The sequence below is a fragment of the Dendrobates tinctorius genome, unplaced genomic scaffold (assembly GCF_039654945.1).
Source record: "Dendrobates tinctorius isolate UK_male_01 unplaced genomic scaffold, ASM3965494v1 ptg000017l, whole genome shotgun sequence".
Taxonomy (NCBI): Eukaryota; Metazoa; Chordata; class Amphibia; order Anura; family Dendrobatidae; genus Dendrobates; species Dendrobates tinctorius.
Genome location: NW_027361685.1, coordinates 3,714,738 through 3,742,562, shown reverse-complemented (window position 1 = coordinate 3,742,562; position 27,825 = coordinate 3,714,738). Strand labels below are relative to the sequence as shown.

Below are 27,825 nucleotides of genomic sequence, written 5' to 3'. Positions count from 1 at the left end.
TGCTTCCATCCACTTCTTCTCTAATCCACCACCGCGTCAGCCTTGATGTTTCCAGCAGCTGAGCCGTTCCTGTAAGATCACAAGTCCGGGTTCTTACTTGTACTGAGAGTAAATCATCCTGCGCGGGTTTCACCCATCGAGCGCTTTTCTTTTTCTTCTGATCCTCGGCAGCTAAGCTGCACACGTCACGTCTCCTATGTGGATGTCTGTCACGGAGCTGAGGCATGACTTCACATCCTCTGGGTAGAAGAATGTGTCTGGTATTCACAGGACTTGGTGGGTAAATAAGACTAGGCCTGACTTCCTGGAGATATGTGTAGACTAGGCATGACTTGCTGGAGATATGTATAGACTAGGCATGACTTCCTGGAGATATGTGTAGACTAGGCCTGACTTGCTGGAGATATGTGTAGACTAGGCATGACTCGCTGGAGATATGTGTAGACTAGGCCTGACTCGCTGGAGATATGTGTAGACTAGGCCTGACTCGCTGGAGATATGTGTAGACTAGGCCTGACTCGCTGGAGATATGTGTAGACTAGGCCTGACTCGCTGGAGATATGTGTAGACTAGGCCTGACTCGCTGGAGATATGTGTAGACTAGGCCTGACTCGCTGGAGATATGTATAGACTAGGCATGACTCGCTGGAGATATGTGTAGACTAGGCCTGACTTGCTGGAGATATGTGTAGACTAGGCCTGACTTGCTGGAGATATGTGTAGACTAGGCCTGACTCGCTGGAGATATGTGTAGACTAGGCCTGACTCGCTGGAGATATGTGTAGACTAGGCCTGACTCGCTGGAGATATGTGTAGACTAGGCATGACTCGCTGGAGATATGTATAGACTAGGCATGACTTGCTGGAGATATGTATAGACTAGGCATGACTTGCTGGAGATATGTATAGACTAGGCATGACTTGCTGGAGATATGTGTAGACTAGGCCTGACTTGCTGGAGATATGTGTAGACTAGGCATGACTCGCTGGAGATATGTGTAGACTAGGCATGACTCGCTGGAGATATGTGTAGACTAGGCCAGACTTGCTGGAGATATGTGTAGACTAGGCATGACTCGCTGGAGATATGTGTAGACTAGGCCTGACTTGCTGGAGATATGTGTAGACTAGGCATGACTCGCTGGAGATATGTGTAGACTAGGCATGACTCGCTGGAGATATGTGTAGACTAGGCATGACTCCCTGGAGATATGTGTAGACTAGGCCTGACTTGCTGGAGATATGTGTAGACTAGGCATGACTTGCTGGAGATATGTGTAAACTAGGCCTGACTTGCTGGAGATATGTATAGACCAGGCATGACTCGCTGGAGATATGTATAGACCAGGCATGACTCGCTGGAGATATGTGTAGACTAGGCCTGACTTGCTGGAGATATGTGTAGACTAGGCCTGACTTGCTGGAGATATGTGTAGACTACGCCTGACTTGCTGGAGATATGTGTAGACTAGGCATGACTTGCTGGAGATATGTGTAGACTAGGCATGACTTGCTGGAGATATGTGTAGACTAGGCATGACTTGCTGGAGATATGTGTAGACTAGGCCTGACTTGCTGGAGATATGTGTAGACCAGGCCTGACTTGCTGGAGATATGTGTAGACTACGCCTGACTTGCTGGAGATATGTGTAGACTAGGCATGACTTGCTGGAGATATGTGTAGACTAGGCATGACTTGCTGGAGATATGTGTAGACTAGGCATGACTTGCTGGAGATATGTGTAGACTAGGCCTGACTTGGTGGAGATATGTGTAGACTAGGCCTGACTTGCTGGAGATATGTGTAGACTAGGCCTGACTTGGTGGAGATATGTATAGACTAGGCCTGACTCGCTGGAGATATGTGTAGACTAGGCCTGACTTGCTGGAGATATGTGTAGACCAGGCCTGACTTGCTGGAGATATGTGTAGACCAGGCCTGACTTGCTGGAGATATGTGTAGACTAGGCCTGACTTGCTGGAGATATGTGTAGACTACGCCTGACTTGCTGGAGATATGTGTAGACTAGGCATGACTTGCTGGAGATATGTGTAGACTAGGCATGACTTGCTGGAGATATGTGTAGACTAGGCATGACTTGCTGGAGATATGTGTAGACTAGGCCTGACTTGCTGGAGATATGTGTAGACCAGGCCTGACTTGCTGGAGATATGTGTAGACTACGCCTGACTTGCTGGAGATATGTGTAGACTAGGCATGACTTGCTGGAGATATGTGTAGACTAGGCATGACTTGCTGGAGATATGTGTAGACTAGGCATGACTTGCTGGAGATATGTGTAGACTAGGCCTGACTTGGTGGAGATATGTGTAGACTAGGCCTGACTTGCTGGAGATATGTGTAGACTAGGCCTGACTTGCTGGAGATATGTATAGACTAGGCCTGACTCGCTGGAGATATGTGTAGACTAGGCCTGACTTGCTGGAGATATGTGTAGACCAGGCCTGACTTGCTGGAGATATGTGTAGACCAGGCCTGACTTGCTGGAGATATGTGTAGACCAGGCCTGACTTGCTGGAGATATGTGTAGACCAGGCCTGACTTGCTGGAGATATGTGTAGACTGGGCCTGACTTGCTGGAGATATGTATCTGCACAGACGGAAGACTAGACGTCTAGAGCGCCTCCAGGAGGCCACGTACTGTAGGGAAACATGGCGTGCTGACGGTGAACAGTCCCCGCAGGGGGATATATACAATGCTGTGCTGGCTAGTAGGTGAAAATTCATTGATGATAAATATTTCCTGGCTAAATGCAACTTTCTAAATAGTCTTCATTAGAAATGTTCTATCATCAGTGTCTGCAAGTCCTTTTATCTAGCAGAGCGCTCTGCAGAAATGCTACAAATCCGGCGGCGCTCCTGGCTGTGACTGCTCTCCCTCTCTTCTCTCTGTGTTAGGGAAGAGTCAGACGCCGTATAACTCGGACGAGTGCTAAGACTGGCCGTCTGCTCTCCTGGTTCTAGCGTCACAGCTGCACAGAAATACAGCGATTTGCAAAAGTTTTCACCCCTCTTGGCTTGTTACCTATCTTGTTACCTGTGTATAAATATTTTTGTAATCTGATTTGTGGGTGATAAATCAGCACTAAATAGTCTAAGTTGGTGAAGTGAGAACAATATAGGCATACAATAATTTTTTGGTTGGGATCTAAAAATCTACCTGTGCATATGTGTTCACGCCTTTTGCCATGAAGCCCCTAAAATTTTCTGGTGCAAGCGATTCCTTTCATAAGTGAAAGATTGCACCCAGGTGGTCTTCCTCAGGGTCACATGGTCTGTCAGTACACACACACCTTTTCGGAGAGTCCACAGAGGCTGCGACCCCAGTAAAGTGAAGCTGTCGGGTCCCCATTCCCTCTAACTCACTTATGAGTAAGTTCCCGGCCTATCTGGCCCTAGATAACATTTTTCCAGTCACATGGCGCTCGTTGCCCCGGACTAGTCAGCCCTCTTTCCATGTTCTCGGGCCCCTGTGGGCGTGATAACATAATGTGCACACGCGGTGTCATCACCGCTTATGCGGATCTGGCGCATGCGCCGCTCATTCCGGCCACGTCACTGCGTCTCTGAAGCCGGGTGTACGCACTCCGCATGACCAAAAGTTATCTTCCAAACTTCTGCACATGCGCCGTGCGCCTCTGGAGCCGGCTGGATTTTACAATCGAGGTAATAAAATCTATATTTGGTGACAGAAGATTTTAGGTTTTTTTTTAAATTTTTTCACTTTTTGTATCCACTTTTCAGACTCTGGAGCTGCCTTCATTTTCCATGACCCCGTCCCATCGTCAGGTTGTGTCTGAGGGGACAGCCTCGCTTTCCAGTGCACGGCGTCCTACATAGCCCAGGACATGCAGGTGTTGTGTTCTCCGGATGGGAGGACTGTGGGAACGGACGAGGCGCAGGGGATTTTTGTTCAGAAGAACATGATCCACAGCTGATCACTGATCGCCAGGTGCCCCGTGTTCTCCGATATATCATCGGGATATATATACGTTGTGTAATGGACAAACCATAAAATCCCTATAGGAGTTTGGCATTGTATAAGAAGGCAGCAGCCTAAAGATCACTGCGCATATTGGGGCATAAAGAGTCATTTATTCTGTTATTTCTCCCTTACCAAACCCCGGAGAATTGTCTGCATTGCCCTGCAAGACCCCACAGTTTCCCCAGACTTCTACCCCCTGAGCTGGATGGGGGGCGATGCCGCGTCCTATAGACATTTTCATCATTCTCAGCCCATGCATGGCCAGAAATATTCAGAGCCGCGGGTACAAGTTACAGGGGGGTTGTCAGGGTTACAAGAGAGTTTTTCCTATTTTATTTTTTCAGCAAAAAAAAAACCTGATCTGGACTGTAATGTGTAATCCCCAGTACATAAGTGTAAGAGCGCGTTCACACTGCGGCAATGTCACAGACAAAACCCATAGGAAAATAACACAAGAAATATGTATTTGATCCAAACAGCGCTCAGTCCCCTGTGTTATATATATAAGACGTGCTGTTAGTATTTGCTTATTTTCTGTAGGGTATGGGCTCATTTTCTTTTTTCCTAGGTTCTGTCTGTGAAATGGCCGCAGTGTGAACTTGCTCTTACACTTTGCATACATGCCAGCTTATAGTCCAGCTCAGTTTTTTGGTCTCTTTTTGGTAGCGGGGGGTTGTATGTAATTTTTTTGTAAATTTGCTATACTGTTCCAGAAATATGAGCCTTTTTATTTACTTGCTATAATTATGCTCTTCACTAAGGAGAGGTGACTTACAAGGACATATAATGCAGAGCAGCCCAAAGACCCGCCCCAGAGGATCCTGTGAGCCTCGCCCCATGGTAAAGTCAGTACTAAATAAAAAGGCCCATATCCCCGATACATACAGAAAAGCTACGGAACACTCTGGGGAACAGCAGGGAGAAAATAAGAGTAAACCTGGCCATTGTTGTCCTGGTGACAGGTCCTCTTTACAGTCTTTTATCTTCTGTGGTGAATGCTCCAGTAGGTGAGTTATGAAAGGGGTATTGGGCTGCGTCGTAATTCTTGGCAGCCCACCCACTCACTGCAAGAGCCCCTCCTTCATAAAGGAAACAAGATGTGTCTGCTTATGTGTCACACACCACATAGCAGCTAGGGTTGGTAAATGTTACAATGACATTTCCCAGTGAATGCATTTGTTTTGGTTCAAAGTAATGTAAAAGTTGAAAAACGCTTCAAAACCACTGCGTCTGAACATAGCCCAAGTGGTGGAGGAACGTTTTGGTCTGGGGTTAATTATTTTGCCTTATATACAAGTCATTAACCTGGAAAGGATGTACCGTAACATATTTCCCAGCAAAGTCCATTTTGGTTTCGTTTTGGTATGTTTTTTGGTGCACCGGTAAAAATGGCATGAAACTCTTACAACATTATATAAAGCTGTGACCTAGGAGTCAGGAATGCTTCCAGGGGCGATCCCCATGATGTCCCCGTGTCATATGAGCAGTGTTTCCATCATTTTCAGACGTTTTTAGACCTTAAAAGGACCCCCGGGGGGATCGTGGTAAAAATGCTCGGGTCTCCCATAGACATTGGGCTCGTTGTTCTGTCCGAGTACCTGAGTATTCCAATTTGCTCGACCCGAACAACGAGCACCCGAGCATTTTAGTGCTCGCCCATCACTAATGATCACCAGTTACATTAGTGTTTAACTTTATTCAAAACCCTTATTTCTTACTATTGTTGAAAGCTGTTTTCAATTGGACCACTGATGCAATATGTACTATTAGCTAATTTACCTTTAAGACACTTGTTACTCTGCTTTAAAAATAGATTTAATAATGTAATTGGTCCAATTGGATTTGGACTTCATATCATCAGAGAATCTAAAAACTTTTTTTTTCATACGTTGAAGCTTATAAGCACTAATTGTATGTACAAGGGTACTGATCTAATATGTACTAATATTGCTACTTAGCATCAGGAATAATTTAATTGATCTAAATGTACCTGACTACCTATTATTTGAAAAATCATCAATTATTATATTTTTATACATCGAAGCTTATAAGCACTAACAGTATTTTTTGTTTTGCAAAAGAATTGGATGCTTTTTCTTTTATCTTCTCTGGACCAAATCATAATCGTAGCACTACTTTATTGGTATTCAATCTATTGCTCTTAATATTGGGTATAACGATCCCTCTGTTTGCAAGTCCATTTTTCTTGTGTTTACCCATTGGAAATTTTTTAAAAAAATTGTGTATTATACAGTATTCAATAAAATGTATTATCTTTTAAAATTTACTGGGCATCTGCTTCCGTATATTCACATCCAGTACATTCTCCGGTTTTCTAAATGGCGCAGACTTCAAATCTTAATGACACAGCTCGGTTATCAAGTAAATGATGATGAGAAGTAGCTGAGTGCTGGACAATCAATTCACTTATCATCCTGCAGCACAAGAGGAGCTCTGATTAAACCCCTCAGTTATTAGGCATCAGGCGCAGGTCTACACATCTGTATAGTGCTGTCACATGATAATATTCCTAGTAATACATGTGATATCATGGATCACTATCTTAGTAGAAGCCATTATAATGATATGACAAGGGGGAAATATCATATATGTCCTACTAATCTGCTTATTAATGCTCCGAAACTACTCCTTAATATTACTACAATACTGTGCCCAAAGCCTTCTGCTGTACTACTGCCAAATTTACCCACCACACATTGCGTAAGACACATGGACTATAGTTGTATGGGTCTGAATGTTGACACTAGAATTGATGTTTGGGAAATTGCTGAATGGCAGCTGTTTACCTCTTATATCAGCTCCTAGGGATTATTGTCTGCTATCTTTGAAAAAAAGGGACGCAGGGTCATTGAACAATCATGTTTGCTAATATGTTGATTACACATTGTACCAAGCCATGGAGCTTGTTTACTTGGAAAACAGAGGAAGACAAACTGCAAATTAATTAAATACTCAAACAATGAGGTGTGAGACACTGCAAACTTCCCCCAATCCCGTGGAAAAAATACCTGAATAAGAGCTGTGATGTATAAAAGAGGATCTGCTTCTTGATCAGGTAAACTTTACAAATCACAGCCAGAAACACTCTACAAGACAGCTGCCGGTACACCATGGCTCCATCAAGAGGGACTCAGATTTAACATTCTGCAGGATGCCAGCTTAACGACCTCAGCCCCAGCTGGAAGAATACTGATCTGCTACATTGACCATCACTGAACCCATGGTCCGCTCTGAAAACCACCTGAAAAATCACTCAGAAACTGCACCAAAATTTCTATTTATCTCTTCAGTGTCTTTGAAATTCTTCAGGTTTCCAAAAACACCAAGAGGTTGAAAGAAGTGAGCCGACCATTCTTCAGGCATATTCTGTTTCGCAGATGCTCAACCCCAGAAGATGCCTGGGTGTCAGTTGGAGCATTTAGTGACTTTTTGTCTTAAAAACGCTCTCATTTTATGCATTGCTTAATGGACTTATCAAAACTTCTGACAATAGGTCCAAGAAGCACTAAAAAAAGCTTAAGAAAATGAGACTGCATACGTTTGGGCAGCAAGGTGGCTCAGTGGTTAGCACTGCTGCCTTACAGCACTGAGGACCTATGTTCACATCCCACCATGGACAACATCTGCAATGAGTTTGAATGCTCTCCCATGTTTGTGTGGGTTTCCTCCAGATTCTCTGGTTTTCTCCCACATTTCAAAAACATTCTGATATGGAATTTAGATTGTGAGCCCCAATGGGGACAATTTCAATAATGTTTGTAAAGTGCTGTGGAATAAATGGCTCTATGTAATGAGTAAAATCAGTAATGTATATGCTGCTTACATAGTCATTCATATATTTAGAAACAGTAATGTTACATTATTATTTTTATCAACTAACAAAATGCAGAGTTAAATTTATTCATTAATAGATGAAAAAATCTCACTAAAAATATTTATAATTTTTTTTATTGATAAAAGGATAGAAGGAAAAGGGAGGGAGAAGATCGGGAACAGAATCAATAGGCAAAATGATAGTCAGGAGGGCAGCCGGGGTCAGATACCAGTAAGAGTCCAGTCAGTCAAGCAGTATGAATACAGCGGAGCCTGGTGACAGAGGCGATACATGTCCGGCAAGAGATGTAACAGAAGGCCACAGGTAGATGGTGAAGGTTCTTCTATACAGGTCCAGCAGTGATGGTGGATCTGCTGGACTTCAAGGAGGGAGAAGATCGGGAACAGAATCAGTAGCTGAAATCATAGTCAGGAGGGCAGCCGGGGTCAGATACCAGTAAGAACCCAGTCAGGCGAGCAAGTAGGATTACCGCAGAGCCTGGTGACAGAGGCGATACATGTCCAGGTAGAGTTATAACAGAAGGCCGCAGGTAGATGGTGAAGGTTCTTCTATACAGGTCCAGCAGTGTTGGTGGATCTGCTGGACTTCAAGGAGGGAGAAGAACGGGAACAGAATCAGTAGTCGAAATCACAGTCAGGAGGGCAGCCGGGGTCAGATACCAGTAAGAGTCCAGTCAGGCGAGCAGTAGTATTACCGCAGAGCCTGGTGACAGAGGCGATACATGTCCAGGTAGAGTTATAACAGAAGGCCGCAGGTAGATGATGAAGGTTCTTCTATACAGGTCCAGCAGTGATGGTGGATCTGCTGGACTTCAAGGAGGGAGAAGAACGGGAACAGAATCAGTAGTCGAAATCATAGTCAGGAGGGCAGCTAGGGTGAGATACCAGTAAGAACCCAGTCAGGCGAGCAGTAGGATTACCGCAGAGCCTGGTGACAGAGGCGATACGTGTCCAGGTAGAGTTATAACAGAAGGCTACAGGTAGATGGTGAAGGTCCTTCTTTACAGGTCCAGCATTGATGGTGGATCTGCTGGACTTGTGGGAGCGAGATGTGGAGGTTTCCTGTATTTTAGATGTCTTTAGGGGCACAACTCATAAATAAAATGTTGGACACAAATGGTAATAAGTGTTTGTAGTATAAGGTTCGGCCACCGGCCAGTATCTGTATATGTACTGAATCTTATCAGATAACAAAATACATAGGTAAGTTTAATAAATGTGAAAAAAAATTAAGCAAACTTAGAATTTTTTTTTATCTTTATAATTTTAATTAATAATAGGATAGAAGGATAAGGGAGGGGTAAAACTAGGAACAGAATCAATACGTGTATGAAAAAGCTCTGTCGTTAATACTGTTTGGGTAGAGCTATTCGATAGCGCTATCCATGAAGAAAGTGCACGGGTAGAGCTATCCCATAGCTCTATTCCTAAAGGAAATGAACGGGTAGAGCTATCCATGAAGAAAGTGCACTGGTAGAGCTATCCCATAGCTCTATTCCTAAAGGAAATGAACGGGTAGAGCTATCCGATAGCGCCATCCCTCAATGTTCCTGAGTGTAAGCTATTTCACATGGTTGAGCGCACTTGGGATCTGCCCCCAAGGCCCTGCCCATGCCCAATGTTTGGTCCGTAGACCGCGGCTAGGAGTTAGTCCCGCTTCAAAACAGGTCCAGCAGTGATGGTGGATCTGCTTGACTTCAGGGCGCCGGATGCTTAGGTTTCCTGTCTTTCAGATGGTTCTAGGGCAACAGTGACAACCTGCAAATACTCGAGCAGCCCTGGATAATCCACGCCGGCAGGATGATAAGATCCGGCGGAAGATGGAACCTATGAGAAGAGAAGTGAATATAATGTAAGTGATGGGACGCCATCGGACATGATACTACTGTGCGGTCACTGTGGCCGGACGGCAGAGGAATATTATCACACAGAGGTCAGGGATCATTGTCAGCCATCATACATGTGATAATCCCATCACTGACAGATGACATCTGCTCCACATGAATGATTCTCACTGATATCACACAACATGGGGCTGATTTTCACACTTACCTCGTCTCTTTTTCCCCTTTTTTCCTTTTTCTGATTTTTCTTCTTCTTTACTCAGATTTATTGTAGATTTTCTTTCCTCCTGAGCAGGAAATTCTGATCATAAAGTAAAAAATAAAACCTCAGTAACGCCATATCCTAATGGGATCTGCTTTGTCTCCTGTATATAGTAGGATTGTTCTAGTCCTGTCTCCTATAGTCCTAATAATCTGGTATTATATCATAATAGGGCAGAATAAGTCCTATATAATGTACATAATCCCATCTGAGGGGCATTAGCTGTGTCACTGATATAGAGCAGTAAGCGTCCTGTGTGCCGCCATGTGGTGCATCACTGATGAGCGATATTCTATTGTAGGAGACGATGTCTCCTTATGATGATGGAGGTTATTGGACGCTGCAACGCATCTCACAGAATCCATGAAAAATCTCCTGTGCAAAATTAGTGAAATAGAGATAGAATATGGGCCCATGGACAACATAATTGTGATCCATGAATCATGAATAACATAGGAGACCTACTATAGGAAAACCATGTGGAAATGTTTGAGACTTGAAGTCAACATTCAGATTGTTGGTGCTGCAGACATGGACATACCTGATAGTGGGGACGAGGATGGTAAGATGCTAATGGCGTCGTCTCTATCAGCTATTGGGGAAGATTCTTTCTGCCTGTTTGGAAGAAGAAAAACACATGAATCACAAGGAAACACAGTATAAAAGGGGTTGTCTCACTATAAGAACACTGACTATAAGGCCTAATAGGACATATGACTGCCATAGTGGGGAAGGTCTAATGCTCAAAACTAACTTTTATAGACTGGAGTGGAAAAAAACTACCAAGAAAGTCTGGCAGGTAATACTACATCTCTCCTACAGTGTGTGTATTACTAAAAATGCATGACTGGCCACAATCATGGGCTGTTATCACCAGCGGTTTCTGAAGCCAAAAGCACAATGACTGCTAACCAGGGGGCGGAGGATGCTGCATGTGATATTATGGTATTTCTGTCCTATATTTGGTGTTGTGCACATATATCAGCCTGAAGTTCCCAGTAATGACCCCATAATCTACTCACATTTTGGAGCTGTCAGTGTTGGATGTTGGGGTACACTCTGGAGGAGACTTGGGATCCTCATCATTCATCATTCCGTTAGTGGTGGTATAGAGCTACGTGCGGAAGCAACAAGATATGAAATCATTTTATGTTCAAGGTTCTTTTTATGCATATTTTGGATTTATTAATCACATACTTACTTTAGAAAGCCTTTCAGATGATGATGTAAAATTTTGAGAGTCATACCACTTATTCTCCTCACTTGTACCCTTCTCCTCCTCTGAGACCAGATGTTTAATCATATTATAATGGTCTATAAGACATAGACAATCAAGTGTTATTAGAGGTTGTCAGTATAACACAGTCACCATTTATCATTAATATTAATGGGATCCGATTATCACATAATATGGAAGACGAGACAAGCAGACACTATGCCTAGATGATGTCTTTTCTACTTACTGACAAAAAATAAACTGGTGTCCACATCTGATGCAAGCTGAGGAACGTACACCGGCTTTTGACTTAGAAGGTTGTCAAAGTCTAAATCTCTAAGGAATGCATGACCCTTGATCTCAAATGCGCCTCCTGGATAAAGAAAAACAAAAGTGATGGGGACATTGTCAGAGACAGCTCCATACCAACAAATTAAGGGAAGCGCTTAATCAAGTAGGCTGGGATGGTAACTGGGGATTCTGACCATAAATGGGACATGTTTAAGGATATCCTACTAGAATCCTGTAGAAAACGTATACCCTCTGGTAATAAAATGCCCAGGAATAAGAAGAAACCACCAATTTTGCAAAACGATCTGGATAAGACGTCTGAATGAGCAAAAACTTGGCAAATGAGGTTTAATGTAGATAAATGTAGAGCAATGCAGCTAGGACGGAGTAATACTATTGCTGCATATACATTAAATGGGAGAATACTTGGGAATACAAAACAGGAGAAGGACTTCGATATTCTGATTAAAAGTAAGCTGAGCAGCAGTACTCAATGTCAAGCAGCAGCCGCAAAAGCAAAGATTTTAGGATGTATAAAAAGAGATAAAATCCAGCGATCCCAATGTATTGTTACTCCACTATAAATCACTTGTGAGGCCACATGTAGAATATGGGACCCAGCTTTGGGCTCCACATTTAAAAATGGATATTCAGAAATTAGTCAGTTCCAAGGCGGGCTACTAGATTATTACAAAGGTTGGAAGGCCTCTCATATGATGAGAGGTTGGAAAAGTTGGGCTTGTTTTCCTTAGGAAAAAAGACACGTGACTGGCGCATGTCTTATTCCTTCCAAGGGCCATACTAAGGACCAGGGGGCACTCATTACCGGTGGAAGAATGGCAATGCCAGCAGCGAAATAGGAAAGGGTTCTTTACAGTAAGAGCAGTCAGACTGTGGAATGCCGACCAAAAGAAGTAGTAATGGCAGACACTATAACAGCTTCTAAAAAAGAGCTGGAAGATTTCCTCAGTGCACATAAGATTGTAGGTTATAGGTAATTTGGTGACAAAATGAATAATTGGTGGAGAAAGGGAGAACTTGATGGACCGAGGTCTTTTTTCAACCTATGTAACTATGTAACTATATCTGAACAGTTTATCTTAATCTGAATGAATTAGGTAACCGAGCAGACATGTAGGAAATAGAGTGAAAATTTTATCAATGAGAACTATAAATGGAGAAGCTGATGGAGAAGTAATGATCCTCATGGACATGAGTGATATGTCCTCGGTGTAACAAGCGAATAGTGATAGTATTGGATATGTTACCTGTCCCAAGTCTATCCACAGGATCTTTTCTGAGCAGCTGAGTGATGAGGTCCTGAGCATCAGGTGGAATAGTTTCATTACTGTCCCAAATTATATCTCCTGTTATATAGAAAATTACAGAACATAAAACCTCTTTACTGGACTGTAAGATAAAGCAAAGGAAGTAACTAAACCAAGATGACCAGTGAAAGCCATGATCAGATTATTCTACTTACCATTGATCACATTTTCATTAATCTCTGTCCAGGAATTTCCATCGAATGGTCTATATCCCATGAGAAGCTCATATAATATGATGCCCATTGCCCACCAGTCCACAGGTCTTCCATAGCCTTTCATCAGGATGACCTCAGGGGCCATGTACCCCGGGGTGCCACAGAACTAGAAACCAACAGAAGATCGAGATGAGAATCGATGAAACAATTATTATGATAAAGTCTTGACATAAAAACAGAAATACAGAAGATAAAATATCAGTGAAAAAGTTCTCTAGAAATGAAGAACGTAGGGAAGAGACAATAGGGTCATGAGATTGATGCAGAACAAGCTAAGTTCCTGTAGGTAATGCCAACCTCATGGTCCTGGAACTCTCTGGAGATGTCCTCTGCTGATGGCTTGTAGATGTTGGTGTTTGGCATCATGACACCAAGTTTTGAAATTCCAAAGTCGGTAACTTTAATATGTCCAGCAGATGTTATCAGGAGGCTGTGAAAGAGAAGATGGTTTTAGCTTCATAGACCGTGAGATAATAAAGGATAACTTTCCTCTTTTTCTCATACTACAGGTATTCACTTACTTCTCCGGCTTCAGGTCTCTGTGCACCACACCGTAACTATGCAGGTATTCCACAGCAAGGACCGCCTCTGCAAAGTACAAGCGGGCCAACGGGACAGGGAAAGGACCCCTGGTGTTTAGAAGGGTCCTACAGTCTCCACCTATAGAAGAAAGGAAATATGGCCGGTGAGGGGTTTATACAGCCGATCACCATGATGTGTGATGAGAAGTGAGCGGAGACATTGGGGCAGGAGACAATATATGACGATATAATATACTGTATACTGCACAATGAATTAGTCTGACGTCATGATGAAATGTCATCTATGTAACTAATAACATAAAGTGATGTCACATCTCGCCTACAGCTGGAGATACTGACGCTCTCAGTGCGGACATACAGGGAGATCACACAGATCAATGACTTTCTGGGCATCTTGGGAATAGATAACCTATAGTAAATGCTCTGTGGGATGTAACCGTCCACGGGGACAATCCTAATGATATGGGAGGTGATAAGATGTCAGCAGGCATGGGAAGAATATACAATGTACGTGTCCTACCTCCTACATACTCCATGACCATACACAGGTAAGATGTAGTAGGGAAGGAGCAGAGCATGGAGACCACAAAGGGACAATCTGCGAATGTTAGGATGTCTCTCTCGATAAAGGCGCTTTCCACTTTCTGTGGAGTATCCAGGTTCCGCTTGGCCATTTCCTTCATAGCGAAGATCTGTTGTGATTCTTTATGGCGCACTAAGAAGACGGACCTGGAGAGAAGGAGAAGCCATGGTTTATAATGAAGCCTTATTAACAGTCTGTATATACAAGTCATTATATGATCTTTTAGTAATGTTTGATGTCAACAGTCCGGCCATCACTAGAAATCCACATCTAGAAATACATAAAAGAGCTCTGCATAGATCACCTACGGGAGGTCTGCACCACGCCACGTCTGCCCTCACCCAGGTCACATTACAGATGAGAGAATCTACTGAAATTCATCTTGGGCAGATTCGCTATAACCGACCAGTACATACGATTCAGTCCAAATATAAATTGGTCTAAATTCCAATTGCCGTAGCAGGATGGTTTTTAGGCTTTCTCCACAGCCCAAGGCAGAATAAATGGAGGGAAGAGGTTAAAATATAATTAAACACATTACACCCCCTTGTCCTCGTCCCTGCCCGTCCATCACTGCAGTCCTCCGTCCTCTGTGCCAGTCTTTGGTTGTCCTCCCTTCTGCTGCTGAGGCCGGTGATCGGACTCACATGGTCATGGTGGAGGGTGGGGGTGCAGATGTCATTGGCGTCAGTATCGTGTCACCCCTCACCTGACCGTGTGCAGCCAATCACTATTATCAGCTCCATAATGAGGCCCCGAAAAATCCGAAGATGGGTGCGGAGGACGGGGAAGCGGTAGTGAAGGGGTTAAAGCTCGGGAAGCTGGTACACGTGCCATGCATGGCTCACGTGCTGAACCTAGTGGTGCAGAAACTTCTAAAAGCATACCTTGACTTGCCGTACCTACTTGAGGTGCGCTGTATTTGCGCCCATTTCCGCCACTTCTCAGCCGCTGTTGCCAGTCTTGCAGCGGTTCAAAAGCAATTTAATTTGTCTAACCACAGACTCATTTGCGACCTGCCAACAAGGTGGAACTCAACATATAATATGTTGGCAAGGGTAAATGAGAAGCAGAAGGCACTTTCTGAATACTAGCTTAAACATGCCCGTCACACTGAGACTCAGCCAAGACACATAACAACTGTCAAGTGGGTGTGGATTGCTGATATTCGTGAAGTGCTTGATAACTTTGAGTACTGCACCAAGCTTGTGAGCGGTGATCAGGCTATTATCAGCGTAACCATCCCTATGCTATGTCTGCTGAAGAAAATCGCTGCAGAATCAAAAAATGGAATCTTTACATGCCCAGCAGCTGGGTATGTTGCAAGATTTCACAATGGGTGATTTTACCCAGCCCAGCCAATATCATCAGGTAACATTGGGGGATGAAGAGGATGATGAAAATGAGGAGAAAGAGGACTTCTTTTTCAGTGGTACCGAGAGGACGCCTCATGCTACAGAGGGGAATCCCAACCCCAGCTTCATGTCTGTCCAGCATGGGTGGGCTGGAGAGGAGGAGGTGGAGGAGGAGAGTCAGTGTGAGGAGGGGATGGGTATTGTTCCTCCTTCAGGGGTCACAGAACATTTGCCTCTTTGCAGCTTGGCACACATGGCACACTTCATATCTGACAGTCTGTGCCAAGACCCTCGTGTAATCCACATTTTCAATAGCAACCTATACTGGTTGGCCACCTTTCTAGACCCACGGTACAAGGACAAATTTCCTTCGCTACTGTTGCAGTCATGAAGGGGTTTCACAATGGAATCCTTCAAGAAGGCCCTTGTCGACCATTTGATGGCAACACCACCCTCAGACACCACTGCTAGCGGAGATACCAGCTCTGTGCAACAGCATGCATTAATGGGGAGAGATACGCCAAGCAGATCCAAAAGAGGTGGTGGTAAAATGTCCACAAACTGGGCCATCTTCAATAAACCGGCTCATCACCAAGGACTAGCTGGAACAGTAGCAATGTCAAGGAGGGAGAAGTTGAACAAGATGGTCAATGACTATCTAAGTGACTATACCTGCATACTTCTTGATGCTTCTGTACCGTTTAATTACTGGGTATCCAAGAAAGCATAGTTGGCCCGACCTCTCCTTCTATGCCTTGGAGGTGCTGGCCTGCCCTGCTGCTAGTGTGATGTCAGAGCGTGTTTTCAGTGCCGCTGGGGCAATCATCACAGATACACGCACGCGGTTGACTACAGAGAATGCAGACAGGCTGACTCTGATAAAATTTAACAAGGACTGGATTTCACAACAGTATTTAAGCCCTCCAGATGACATTATCCCAACCTAAAGTCACCCAAAACTTTATTATTTTTTAAATTGGTGATCACGTCCATCCCTTCCCATACAAGCCCCTTTTCTTCTTCTTACACATGTTTTCAAATCCTGCTTCTGCCACATGTACCTCATGGTCAATAAGCTAAAAACAATGTTACGTTAAATAATATTTCCCATCGGAGGCACTTGTGATGAGAGTGAGACCCTTCTTCCTTCATCAACTATGGTATCATGCCCCTTGGTCTAATTTTTGGAGACACTATGGCTATGCCTGGACACTGGGCACTGCAACCTCTATGCTAGTAGTCCTAGCTTCATCATAATTGTTTGGCTCTTCAGACCTGTCTTGCTGACTTCATCATGATACAGCCCCTAGGGCTAATTTTTGGAGACACTATGGCTATGCCTGGACACTGGGCACTGCAACCTCTATGCTAGTAGTCCTAGCTACGTCATAATTGTTTGGCTCTTCAGACCTGTCTTGCTTCCTTCATCAACCATGATACAGCCCCTAGGGCTAATGTTTTGAAGACACTATGTCTATGCCTACACATTGGGCAGTGGCACAACAAGGACAGTAGTCCAAGCTTTATAATTGTGAATCCCTTGTGATGAAGATGATGATGGATGGCTTCTTCCTGCGTTAACCATAGCACAGCCCTTAGGGCAGATTGCTCTCCTTACACCACTTACACACTTAGCTGTCAGAAGATCGCCTCCATTATCACTCGCTCTTACGGCACTTCTGATATATCACTGGCACTGCGTAAGGCCGGGGTCACGCTGGCGAGGAATACGGCCGAGTGAGAGGCGCTAAAAGCACGCATTAGACACGGACAAATGATTCTCTATGGGGTACCTCGCACCAGCCATATATTTCTCATCCGTATTCTACGCTCCGTGCCAATCGCAGCATGCTGCGATTGTCAGCGTACTACGGCCATAGTACACCAATGCAAGTCTATGGGTGCGCAAAAAATACGGATTACACACGGACCACACATGTGACTTGCGAGAAATACGCACCAGGTGTCTTTTAGCAAAGCCGGCAATTCAGTGCGCTTTACAGTAAACTCACATTGACAGGTTTAATAAAGAAACGAAAGAATAGATATAGACACATAGAATACATATATGCACATATATATATATGTATTCTATGTGTCTATATCTATTCTTTGGTTTGTGTTGTAAACCCTGTCATAGGGCTCCATTATATGTCCATTTTGCAAGCCTGCGAGAAAATCTCACCATACGGATTACATACGGATTACATACGGATGCAGACATGCGCAAAATACGCGACTAGAGTTGAGCGAAACGGGTCGAAAAAATTCAAAAGTCGCCGACTTTTGGCAAAGTCGGGTTTCATGAAACGAAACCCGACCCTAGGATGAGGTCGGCCACGAGGTCGGCGACTTACGCGCCAAAGTCGCGTTTCAAAAGTTTGTTTTGCGCTCTTTTTCAGCCAATCAGGATCCACGGACACTGTGGGCAACGTGATGACATAGGCACGGGTCACCACCATCTTTCAGAAGGGCATGCAAGTGATTGGCTTGCTTTGGTGGGCGTCACAGGGGGTATAAAAGGGCGTGCACGCCGACCGCCATCTTACTTCTGCCGATCTTAGTATAGGGAGAGGTTGCTGCTGATTCTGTAGGGAGAGCGTTAGGCAGGGAAGAAGACAAAAAAACTGCTTCTGCTGCTAGCGATTTGGCCTGCACAACACACAAGTCACTGTGTGTGCAGTGCAAGGGGAGGCTATATTGTGGTGTATCAGTGGTGTTGGTTGTTGGGCTGCCTTTTAAGGCTTCCTGACACGCTGGCATTGCTGTTTACCCACTGCTCCGCAAACTGCTTTTTTAAAAGCAATCCAATCTCCCTTATCCTCTCGTCACTTTGGTCACAGGCAGCTGTGCCATCGAGCGTGTCACATAGCGCTCAGATATCAGTGGGTCTCACACCATCCACAAGTGTCCAGTGTCCAAAAGTGTACGCAGAGATTCAAAATCTCCATTATCCTCTCGTCACTTTGGTCACAGGCAGCTGTGCCATCGAGCGTGTCACATAGCGCTCAGATATCAGTGGGCCTCACACCATCCACAAGTGTCCAGTGTCCAAAAGTGTACGCAGAGATTCAAAATCTCCATTATCCTCTCGTCACTTTGGTCACAGGCAGCTGTGCCATCGAGCCTGTCACATAGCGCTCAGATTTCAGTGGGCCTCACACCATCCACAAGTGTCCAGTGTCCAAAAGTGTACGCAGAGATTCAAAATCTCCATTATCCTCTCGTCACTTTGGTCACAGGCAGCTGTGCCATCGAGCGTGTCACATAGCCCTCAGATATCAGTGGGCCTCACACCATCCACAAGTGTCCAGTGTCCAAAAGTGTACGCAGAGATTCAAAATCTCCATTATCCTCTCGTCACTTTGGTCACAGGCAGCTGTGCCATTGAGCGCGTCACATAGCGCTCAGATATCAGTGGGCCTCACACCATCCACAAGTGTCCAGTGTCCAAAAGTGTACGCAGAGATTCAAAATCTCCATTATCCTCTCGTCACTTTGGTCACAGGCAGCTGTGCCATCGAGCGTGTCACATAGCGCTCAGATATCAGTGGGCCTCACACCATCCACAAGTGTCCAGTGTCCAAAAGTGTACGCAGAGATTCAAAATCTCCATTATCCTCTCGTCACTTTGGTCACAGGCAGCTGTGCCATCGAGCGTGTCACATAGCACTCAGATATCAGTGGGCCTCACACAATCCACAAGTGTCCAGTGTCCAAAAGTGTACGCAGAGATTCAAAATCTCCATTATCCTCTCGTCACTTTGGTCACAGGCAGCTGTGCCATCGAGCGTGTCACATAGCGCTCAGATATCAGTGGGCCTCACCCCATCCACAAGTGTCCAGTGTCCAAAAGTGTACGCAGAGATTCAAAATCTCCATTATCCTCTCGTCACTTTGGTCACAGGCAGCTGTGCCATCGAGCGTGTCACATAGCACTCAGATATCAGTGGGCCTCACACAATCCACAAGTGTCCACTGTCCACAAGTGTGTGCAGAAATTCTAAAACTCCCCTGTCCTATAGACACCTTGTACCTTGTTTTACATTACTATATAGTTTGTTGGATTTTGTCTACATTTCTACCAAAAATGAGGAAGGCTGGTGGAAGAGGCCGTGGAATTGGGCGGGGGTTGGCAGCTGGTAATGATGGTGTTGGTGGTGGATCTGATGGTAGTGGCAAGAGCAAAATAGGACCGAATGCAGGAGGTGCTGACCCTGCGTCATCGTCTGGCTACATAAGGCCTCGAACGCTTAGTTTTCTAGGAGTTGGCAAACCGCTTTTAAAGGCAGAGCATCAGGAAAAAGTTTTGTCTTACATTGCTGACTCAGCCTCCAGCTCTATCGCCTCCTCTTCTTCAGTTGTAAAAAGTAAAAGCACTGAGTCGTCATTGGAGGCTCATGTTCATGAACCACACCTTTCCTTGTGTCCTTCACCCCAACCAAGATTGAAGGATGACGCAGGCCATACTACTGATTACTCCATGGAGCTGTTTTCACATACCATGCCTGGATTATCAAATGAAATGGTGAATTACCCAGGCCAAGATGAATCTGACATGGAGTGCACTGATGCACAGCCGCTGATGGATGATTCTGCTGGTACATTCACTCAGAGCACTACATTGTCCTCGCAGTGTACAGAGCCAGATTCTGACCCTGATGAGACTCAGGTGCCCCTTCCCGCACACTATACCACCATACACGGTGACACAGAGGAAGGTGCACATGACATAGAAGAGGAGGTGATGGATGACCCAGTTGTTGACCCAGATTGGCATCCATTGAGGGAAGAGGGTGCTGCTTCCAATAGCTCAGATGAGGAGCATCCACAGCAGACATCGACATCGCAACAGCTGTTATCTGGCAGGCCCGGAGCACGCCAAAGACAGGTTCCAAACATCAAAAGAGTTGCTGGACAGCTTGTCCAGAGGGTCAAAAGATCACAGCGTGCTAGGCCGCAAAATGTCTGCCAAAGTAGGAAGAGTGCAGTGTGGCACTTTTTTGAACAAAATCCTCATGATCAGGCCAAGGTTATCTGTAAGAAGTGCGCAAAGACCTTTAGCCGAGGGAAAAATCTGAAAAATTTGAATACCAGTTGCATGCTTAGACATTTAACCAGCATGCACTTGCAAGCGTGGACACAACACCAAACCTCAAGTGCCACATGTGCAACTGATCACAACGAAGGTAGTTAGCAACGCTACATTGTTTCCCCCACTGTAAGCCCACCGGTTAGCACAGCAGCAAATGTTGAGGTGTCGTTGCAAGGCCACAGCAGTCAGGGAATCCCACTGTTATATCAACGAAAGACTGATTCTAGGCCATCAGAAAGAACACCAACTCCATCACCATCATCAACCCTCTCTCAGTCCGCCCTGTCCACCGCTACTTCCACCATATGCAGCTCTCAAGTCCAGCTCACCCTCCCAGACACTATGAGTAGGTCAAGAAAGTACTCAGTCTCTCATCCACGTACACTGGGTTTGAACGCCCACATTGCCAAACTAATCTCGTTTGAGATGATGCCCTTTCGGTTGGTGGAAAGCACAGCTTTCCGCGAACTCATGGCCTATGCAGTACCACGCTATGACCTACCCAGTCGCCACTTCTTCTCTCGCAAAGCCATCCCAGCCCTCCACCATCATGTGAAAGACCGCATTGTCCATGCACTCAAGCAGTCAGTGAGCGGAAAGGTGCACCTCACAACTGATGCATGGTCCAGTCGGCATGGCCAGGGCCGTTACGTGTCCATCACTGCGCACTGGGTTAATGTGGTGGATGCAGGGTCCACAGGGTACATCGGTGGTGGGACAGTGCTGCCTAGCCCACGGTATAGGAAACAGTTGGCTGTAGGCGTTCGACCCTCCTCCTCCTCCTCCTCCTCCAGAAGCGAAAGCTCGTCCACAGAGCGCAGTCGTACGAGCACTCCATCTGCAGCTGCCACTGTTGCACACGATGTGTCCCCCTATCGAGCAGCTAGTGGAAAGCGTCAGCAGGCTGTGTTGCAGATGATGTGTTTGGGCGACAGACACACCGCCGAGGTGCTGGCCGAGTACTTGAAGCGACAAACTGAGTCATGGCTGGGCAGTGTACATCTTGAGGCAGGCAAGGTAGTTAGTGATAACGGCCGTAATTTTGTGGCAGCCATAGCCCTTTCAAAACTCAGCCACATACCTTGCTTGGCTCACACCTTGAACCTGGTGGTGCAGTGCTTCCTCAAAAATTATCCGGAGTTAACAGCCCTGCTCCAGAAGGTGCGAAGACTGTGCGCGCACATCCGCCGGTCGCCTGTACACTCCGTTCGTATGCAGAAGCTGCAGCGATTGCTCCACCTTCCCAACCACCGCCTCATTATCGACATTGCAACAAGGTGGAACTCCACCCTGCACATGGTGGAGCGGCTGTGCGAGCAGAGGCAGGCCATAATGCATTTGTGGGAGGATACACGGCCAGGCACTTTGAGAGCAGACATGGAGTTGACAGGCGTGCAGTGGTCGAAGCTGAAAGACCTTTGTAAAGTCCTTCAGTGTTTTGAGGAATGCACACGGCTGGTAAGCGCAGACGACGCCATCCTAAGCATGAGCATCCCACTTATGCGTCTGCTCATGCAAACTTTGACGCACCTTAAGGAGCAGGCGTCTGCAGCCAATGTTGATGAGGAGGAAGAGGAGGAGGGAATCCTTGATGACATTCAGCCATTGTCTGCTCAGGGACCTCTCCTGGATGAGGTGGAGGAAGAAGAGGAGGAGGAGGAGGAGGATGATGGGGATGATTACTTAGGGGAGGAGGATGCATCTCGTGGGGCAAGTGAAAATGTTGGCGTGGCAAGGTCTGGTACAGGGTTTGTGCGTGACTGGAGGGTTGTGGATTTGCCAGAAAGTGCTCCTCCAACCAGCACTCGCAGTGCATCATTGACACCGGGAACATTGGCCCACATGTCAGATTATGCCTTGCGGATCCTAAAAAGGGACCCCCGCATTGCCAAAATGATGAACGATGACGACTACTGGTTGGCCAGCATCCTGGATCCACGCTATAAAGGCAAATTACAAAACATCATGCCACAGGAGAACCTTGACCTAATATTGGCTAATAAACAAGCAACTCTGGTAAATCGGTTGCTTGAGGCATTCCCAGCAAACAGCAGCGGTGATGGTTCTCACAAGAGCCGTACGGGCCGGGGACAGCTTGGCAGAGGTGTTCGTGGTGCACACAGCAGAAGTGGCGTTGGAGACAGGGGTTTCATGACAATGTTGTGGACTGATTTTTCAAATACCGCTCACACAACTGGTAATACTGCATCGATGGAAAGTGACAGGAGACAGCAGTTGTCAACTATGGTTACAAACTACTTTTCCTCCCATATCGATGTTCTCCCACACAGGTCATTCCCCTTTGACTATTGGGCCGCTAAACTGGACACCTGGCCTGAATTGGCCCAATATGCCTTACAGGAGCTCGCTTGCCCAGTTGCAAGTGTGCTATCGGAAAGAATCTTCAGTGCAGCTGGATCAATCCTGACAGAAAAAAGGACCCGTCTGTCAACCCAAAATGTGGATGATCTAACCTTCATTAAAATGAACCACGCATGGGTTTCCAAGGATTTTGTCCCACCTTCCCCTGATGACACATAGGGTGACAGAAAAATGGCTTGCTTTGGTCCACCTCTTCCTGGTACTTCACCTATTTCGCCTTTTGCATCAGCTGAATGTCCAACATCAACATATGCCACTTTCTAAAACTCCATAACTGTGCTGCCTCCCCCCCCATGGCCGGGGTCACCACCTACCGCACGACACCATGCGAGTGCCGTTGCCCTGGACAGGTGGGTAGGCCGACTCTTGGGCGCGGGCACTGGCACAGGGTCCCTCATAGTGCAATCAAGTGTCTCTGACGGTGGTGGTGCACACCCGCCGTCAGACACACCGCTGTACTATGAGGGGCCCAGTGCCAGTACCGGCGCCCACGAGTGGGCCCCCCTTGCTTGGCCAGGGCCCCAGCATTTGCAATCTTTACCTCTCCCTGCTCCTCCGCTGTGCAATCTGGGCCGTCAAATCCATACTGTGCCTGACACCGTCTGAGCCTGCCTCCTGAGACATATATTTTGAATGTGTACGCTATCCATACATGTTATCCGGGGATACGGTACCCTTTCTAACCTTTGTGCAATGATGTGCAATCCATACTGGGCCTAACACCATCTGAGCCTGCCTCATGCTGTATAGACATATATTTTGAATGTGTACGCTATCCATACATGTTATCCGGGGATACGGTAACCTTTCTAACCTTTGTGCAATGACGTGCAATCCATACTGGGCCTAACACCGTCTGAGCCTGCCTCATGCTGTATAGACATATATTTTGAATGTGTACGCTATCCATACATGTTATCCGGGGATACGGTACCCCTTCTAACCTTTGTGCAATGACGTGCAATCCATACTGGGCCTAACACCGTCTGAGCCTGCCTCATGCTGTATAGCCATATATTTTGAATGTGTACCCTATCCATACATGTTATCCGGGGATACGGTACCCCTTCTAACCTTTGTGCAATCACGTGCAATCCTTACTGGGCCTAACACCGTCTGAGCCTGCCTCATGCTGTATAGACATATATTTTGAATGTGTACGCTATCCATACATGTTATCCGGGGATACAGTACCCTTTCTAACCTTTGTGCAATGACGTGCAATCCATACTGGGCCTAACACCGTCTGAGCCTGCCTCATGCTGTATAGACATATATTTTGAATGTGTACGCTATCCATACATGTTATCCGGGGATACGGTACCCTTTCTAACCTTTGTGCAATGACGTGCAATCCATACTGGGCCTAACACCGTCTGAGCCTGCCTCATGCTGTATAGACATATATTTTGAATGTGTACGCTATCCATACATGTTATCCAGGGATACGGTACCCTTTCTAACCTTTGTGCAATCACGTGCAATCCATACTGGGCGTGAGAACGGCTGGCGAGCTGTTAAGCAAGCTACAGCACCTGTCCAGACAAGTACAGGGATTCCCTAGCGAGGAGACTTATTTGATTGTTTTCAATGTTGGGACAGCAATTTTTGGGGAGCACTATACTCTGGAGAATGATAGATGGGGCCCACCATACACTGGAACATTCCAAAGGTGGACATCAGACACTGGAGCAGCATTTACAGGGCCCATTATACACTAGAGCATTAGAAATGGGGCCCATTATGTTTGGAGCATTATTTGGGCCCATAAGACAGTGGAGCTTCATCCATGGGGACCAACATATACTGTAGCATTATGTGGAGCTCATCATATACTGTTTCAAACATTATATGGGACCAATGATTTTGTATGGAGAAATAGATGGGCCTCGTCATGAGATGTAAAAAGTGAGGTATTTTTCATTGTACTATACCGCTATCTCTCTGCCGTATCGGAGCATGATGAGTTGTGGTATGTGTTAAAGGGGCGCTCTTTCGCCCAGGGCACATGAAAACCTGCAGCCAGCCCTCCCCCCCCACAAATTTAGCCAAATAACCCCCATTTTTCAGTGCGTAACTTGTATTATGAAGTTAATTAAGGTTGACAAGCTTAAGTAAGAAGAATTGATGCTTTTGGCATTCAAATGGGCACTGTAGGTGTGTTTCCTGTCCTCCTCTCACTGCCGACTTTTATTCCCCATTGACTTACATTGGGTTTCGTGTTTCGGGACGACCCCGACTTTTCCCTATAATCGGACGATCTTGCTCGACCCGACTTTTGGAAAAGTCGGGTTTCACGAAACGAAACGCGACCCTAAAAAAACAAAAGTCGCTCAACTCTAGTGAAGACCAAAGAGCTGTCAAAGGACACCAGAAACAAAATTGTAGCCCTGCACCAGGCTGGGAAGACTGAATCTGCAATAGCCAACCAGCTTGGAGTGAAGAAATCAACTGTGGGAGCAATAATTAGAAAATGGAAGACATACAAGACCACTGATAATCTCCCTCGACCTGGTGCTCCACGCAAAATCCCACCCCGTGGGGTCAGAATGATCACAAGAATGGTGAGCAAAAATCCCAGAACCACGCGGGGGGACCTAGTGAATGAACTGCAGAGAGCTGGGACCAATGTAACAAGGCCTACCATAAGTAACATACTACGCCACCATGGACTCAGATCCTGCAGTGCCAGACGTGTCCCACTGCTTAAGCCTGTACATGTCCGGGCCCGTCTGAAGTTTGCTAGAGAGCATTTGGATGATCCAGAGGAGTTTTGGGAGAATGTCCTATGGTCTGATGAAACCAAACTGGAACTGTTTGGTAGAAACACAACTTGTCGTGTTTGGAGGAAAAAGAATACTGAGTTGCATCCATCAAACACCATACCTACTGTAAAGCATGGTGGTGGAAACATCATGCTTTGGGGCTGTTTCTCTGCAAAGGGGCCAGGACGACTGATCCGGGTACATGAAAGAATGAATGGGGCCATGTATCGTGAGATTTTGAGTGAAAACCTCCTTCCATCAGCAAGGGCATTGAAGATGAAACGTGGCTGGGTCTTTCAACATGACAATGATCCAAAGCACACCACCAGGGCAACGAAGGAGTGGCTTCGTAAGAAGCATTTCAAGGTCCTGGAGTGGCCTAGCCAGTCTCCAGATCTCAACCCTATAGAAAACCTTTGGAGGGAGTTGAAAGTCCGTGTTGCCAAGCGAAAAGCCAAAAACATCACTGCTCTAGAGGAGATCTGCATGGAGGAATGGGCCAACATACCAACAACAGTGTGTGGCAACCTTGTGAAGACTTACAGAAAACGTTTGACCTCTGTCATTGCCAACAAAGGATATATCACAAAGTATTGAGATGAAATTTTGTTTCTGACCAAATACTTATTTTCCACCATAATATGCAAATAAAATGAAAAAAAAACAGACAATGTGATTTTCTGGATTTTTTTTTCTCAGTTTGTCTCCCATAGTTGAGGTCTACCTATGATGTAAATTACAGACGCCTCTCATCTTTTTAAGTGGTGGAACTTGCACTAGTGCTGACTGACTAAATACTTTTTTGCCCCACTGTATATTGGAGGAGTAGTACTGTGCAGTGTATATATATATATTGGAGGAGTGGTACTGTGCGGTGTATATACACTACCCTGTAAAAATTTAGTGTGACTTAGAAGTTTCCTTATTTTTGATAGAAAAGCACATTTTTTTCCAATGAAGCTAACATGAAATGATTCAGAAATGCTGTCTATACATTGATAATGCGGTAAATGACTATTCTAGCTGCACATCTGGTGTGTAATACAATATCTTCATAGATGTATAGAGGCCCATTCCCAACAACCATCACTCCAGTATTCTTATGGTACTTTGTGCAAGTATATTAGCACAGCTGAAAACAGTTTGGCTGCTTAGTGAAGCTAAAAACACAAAAATTGAGCTTGGTTTGAGTTGGTACACATGCAGCATATAAATGCATGTTCACATGGCCAAAAAGCATACAAAACCTACAAAAGACAAAATGAAAAAAACCCTGCTGTAATTAAATAAGTAAAAAGCAAAAGTGCATGTAAATCCTACAGAGTTCTTAGTAATACTGTATTTGATCTAACACAGCATGAAAGCTGTCCCACCATCGACAAGGTGACTCTGTGGTTGGGGCGGTCCTACAATAACTAATATTAACAACCTTATCATGTGTCAAAGTTGACGTCTGTGTGAATAAGGGCAGACAAGGACCGGGTGCCAACCACTGGACACCAGTCAGGGGAAGCCTTTAAATCCAATTTCCAGCTCAGGAGAGGGAGGCCACACCCCAGCTTGCACAGTCACCTTGTCGATGGTGGGACGGCTTTTATGCTATTAAACAAATACTGGATGAAAATTCACTGCGCTTATACTCTAAAAACCTGAAAACAGTGCGAAAATAATTGTACCGTGGTGATGCACTAATACTGGTCTCTCACCGCTAATGATGGATAGCGGTATGCTGGGCACTTACTTGTATGTAGATGCTGAATAAAATACCGCGTTCAGTTACCGGACAATGGTCCAACATATAACACCAAGGAATGCGCTCCCCCGTACCGCTGATTGCTGACGGCAGTTTAGTATGCGGGGAGTAAGGTGCAAGGGCGTAGAAAAGCAGAAGTTTGCGGCGGGCTCCGGCCGAAGCACCGCCGCTAGCAAACTGCAGGAAGCTGGGGGCGTTACGTAGCTGGCTGCTATGCTGGACGGATAGTGGCACGGGTCAGTGCTGAACGACGCGTTTCGAGCGACGCGGTCCCTCTTCTTCAAGGTCACAGGCATTGGCCCTAATCCGTCCTTATAACCCCCTGCCTCCCG

The 27,825-nt window shown here is 45.6% G+C and overlaps 1 protein-coding gene across 1 annotated transcript in view; it reads right to left on the bottom strand.

Annotated features, from left to right (window-relative positions):
* LOC141082389 (uncharacterized) overlaps nucleotides 1–13,046 on the bottom strand; it is a 39,617-nt gene extending 26,571 nt beyond the window's left edge. The window contains exons 1-2 of the mRNA XM_073566328.1: nucleotides 12,959–13,046; nucleotides 11,170–11,282 (exon numbers count right to left, since the gene is read on the bottom strand). Coding sequence (XP_073422429.1) covers nucleotides 11,170–11,282; nucleotides 12,959–13,046 — 201 coding nt within the window. The remainder of the gene's footprint in view (nucleotides 1–11,169; nucleotides 11,283–12,958) is intronic.
* Between the last annotated feature and the right edge of the window lie 14,779 nt (nucleotides 13,047–27,825).